This window comes from Manis pentadactyla, chromosome 10, assembly GCF_030020395.1.
Source record: "Manis pentadactyla isolate mManPen7 chromosome 10, mManPen7.hap1, whole genome shotgun sequence".
Lineage (NCBI taxonomy): Eukaryota > Metazoa > Chordata > Mammalia > Pholidota > Manidae > Manis > Manis pentadactyla.
The window spans coordinates 48,397,187-48,400,285 of NC_080028.1; the positions used below are offsets into that span (position 1 = coordinate 48,397,187).

Consider the following 3,099-nt stretch of genomic DNA (forward strand, 5'->3'; position numbering starts at 1 on the left):
CATGTTATTGCTTGGTAAATAAATATTGGAATCATATTTATTCCAGTAAATATTAAAAATAAATATTGGAATTTCAGTCCCAAATTTTTAATGAAGTATTTTTTGTCATTGTTTACTTAATTTTTCAAGGGATTTTTATTTTTACAATTTTTAATTTTTAAAAATATGTTTTCAAGACTTCAAAGACTGTATTTGTGTGAGTCTACAATAAGCATTTTCATTTACGTTAGGGAAACTTTCTGTTTTTTTTTAAGCTGATAGACAAAAATACTCAAACTTATTAATGGAAGTTGTAGGTGGACAGATTGTTTTTAATTCTCCTCTTCATTGCATGTGCATCCATTTGGTAATCTAAGTTTCATGATATTGTGCCATTTCTTCATTTTTTTCACCATGTGGCTATTGAGACCTCATTCTACAATTCATTCTTCTTGTATACATTTTCAAATATCTTTATTCATTCTTCTCTAATCTGTGTCGTACTTAGTGTCAGTTTATAGGCTTAAACTCTTCCCATTTTAGTAGCCTTTTTATCTCTGCCACATAGGGATATCCCTTATTTGCTGTGAGATAAACTAAACATTGAAGATAATAGTTTTTAAATTGTATTGACAATTTTTCTAGTGTTTGCATTGGTGGTAATTTACATTATTTTAGTCAATCATATTGTCCTAGTTCTGGAATTACAGCATGTCTTACAAAAATTGTGCTTTTTATTACTGCATTATACCTTATTTATATCTTTTAACCCAAATTTTGTTGTAATTACATCCATGTGGATGAAATTTTTGAGTAGATTTGGAATAGAGTTCATTTTTTATAGTACTCCATAAGTAGAAGTTGTAACATGTTAGTAAAACTGGAAGAGAGATTACTAAGACAAAAATATGATTAGAATTTTACCAGAAAACTTGAGGGAATAGTCATCCTTTCATAATGATTAATCAACTACTTTTTCCTCTTAACCTTCAGTAAGAGTGTAATCTTTTTGACGGAATCATTTAAGGCTTTCTTCACTTGCTTGTTTCTCAGGGTATAAATAAATGGATTCAACATAGGTGAAACAGAAGAAATGAGCAGGGATACTCCTTTATTAAAAGCCCCATCTTCCTTTGCTAAAGGTTTGATATAGATGAAGATGCAGCTGCCATAGGTGATGGAAACCACAATCATGTGAGAAGAACAGGTGGAAAAGGCTTTTTTCCTTTGCTGAGCAGAAGAGAATCTTAGAACTGTTATGATGATATAAATGTAGGACAGAACAACACACACAAAAGTCATGATAAAAGTCAATACAGCACACACTAAAATCATTTGCTCTATGAGCTGTGTGTCCGAGCATGATATATTTAACACAGGATTGGCATCACAGAAGAAGTGATCAATAACATTCGATTCACAGAATTCTAGATGGAGGCCCAGGCTAAGTGGAGGGATTATGATAAAAAAACCAGACAGCCAACAGCTGATGATGAGCCTTTTGCAGACTCTGTTATTCATGATGGTAACATAATGCAAGGGTTTACAGATGGCCACATAGCGGTCAAAGGACATAGTGGCTAGAAGAAAAAATTCTGTTATCCCAAAAAGGTAAGTAAAAAATATTTGAACAACACAGGCCTCATAGGTAATGGTTTTGTCACCAGTTGATATGTTGTACAAAAATCTGGGAATACAAGCAGTTGTGAATGAGATTTCTAAGAAGGAAAAATTTTGGAGAAAAAAGTACATGGCTGTTCTGAGATGGCAATGTGTGAAGATGAGGGAGATAATGGTCAGGTTCCCAGCTGCACTCAACATGTAGGTAAAAAAAAGAAAGATGAAAATTAGAACTTTCATTTGTGGGTCATCAGTCAGTCCCAGCAGGATGAATGTTATTGTGTGGTTTCTCATCATTGATTCCTGCCTTCTGCCAGTCTGCAGGAAAAACCAGACAGTTAAATAGTCCAGGAAAGCCACAGTGAGCACTCAACACTGCCTGTAAATACCAAGCAAATTGACTTGACTCTCGAAGTGGTCATGCTGTCTATGAGTAATATTTTTATTGTGAATATAAGTAGTAAGTATATTTTCATCCTTGCCTTCTCTTCCATACTGACGGCTTCATCTTTGTTCCGTTACTTTTGGCATAGTATGTCTATCTCTGAAGTATGGAAGCTCATGGTCACATAACTTTGTAATATTGAGATAATTTCCCAAATTTATTCTTCAGCTTTCACCAATTAGTGACAAAGACACCAATTACTTTCAGCCTGTGGTGAGTTCCTTCAGGGTTTGAAATTTCTCTGTATTACTGAATAATAAGGAAATTCCTCCTGCATACCTGATTATTGTATGTGGTTTTACTTTTTACTCTCTTTATTAAAATATACTCTTCCTATGGATGTGAGGGCAGGACCAACTCTCACAAAAAGATTAATAGTGTCCCCAGTCAAGCCTCTGGCTTTGCAGGCACTATCATAAGGAAGGAAATTATTTTGGTTTTGTTCTTTGCTTGAGGGCCAAAAGCTTCCTCCAAATTAAGACTTCCCAGGGAAAAACCACAGTAGCTGAACTTGGTAGGTTGTGAAGAAACAGTTCTGCAGCTAAACTTGCTTCCCCTTCTCCTGAAGTCATAGGCGCTTGGGGCATCACTGTGATACCGAACTCAGCCAATCAGAGCCAGCCAGCTTTCAGTGTTCTAAAATCAACATGGCTTCTTTGTCAATAATTACTATGGTTCATCCAGGAAGCTCAGTTTCTTCTGATGTTCTGTATTAAGGATTGAGAAAGTAATTGACCCTAGAATGTGACTGATTGTTTCTTTTTATTCTATAGTTCTGAATCAATATTTGTAATGAAGGTAGGGTGTCAAATTCAGTGATATATCAACAGATTATGTGATCGTGGTTTACGGGGGAATAATGATCATTTTTGTGTGTGTTTTCTGTGTGAATGAGTTTGTGTATTTTTTATGTTGTTGATAAGTTTTGATTGAGGAAAATGTGGGAGTTTATCTTCTTGGTATCTCAAACTATGTTTTGCTAACTAATGCATTAAAAACTAACCTGTCCATGGTTTTTATCAATTAAAGGATAATGAGTTTTTACAGTGATATAT

At 34.4% G+C, this 3,099-nt stretch overlaps 1 protein-coding gene across 1 annotated transcript; it reads right to left on the reverse strand.

Annotated features, from left to right (window-relative positions):
- Positions 1 to 948: 948 nt before the first annotated feature.
- On the reverse strand, positions 949 to 1,893 carry LOC130679336 (olfactory receptor 6C2-like). Its single transcript, XM_057487938.1, has one exon. The coding sequence runs from the start codon at positions 1,891 to 1,893 to the stop codon at positions 949 to 951; it is 945 nt and encodes a 314-aa protein (XP_057343921.1).
- Between the last annotated feature and the right edge of the window lie 1,206 nt (positions 1,894 to 3,099).

Bases quoted from the DNA above. Each gene is read 5' to 3' on its own strand.
- LOC130679336 (XM_057487938.1), bottom strand. From the start codon at position 1,893: ATGAGAAACCACACAATAACATTCATCCTGCTGGGACTGACTGATGAC.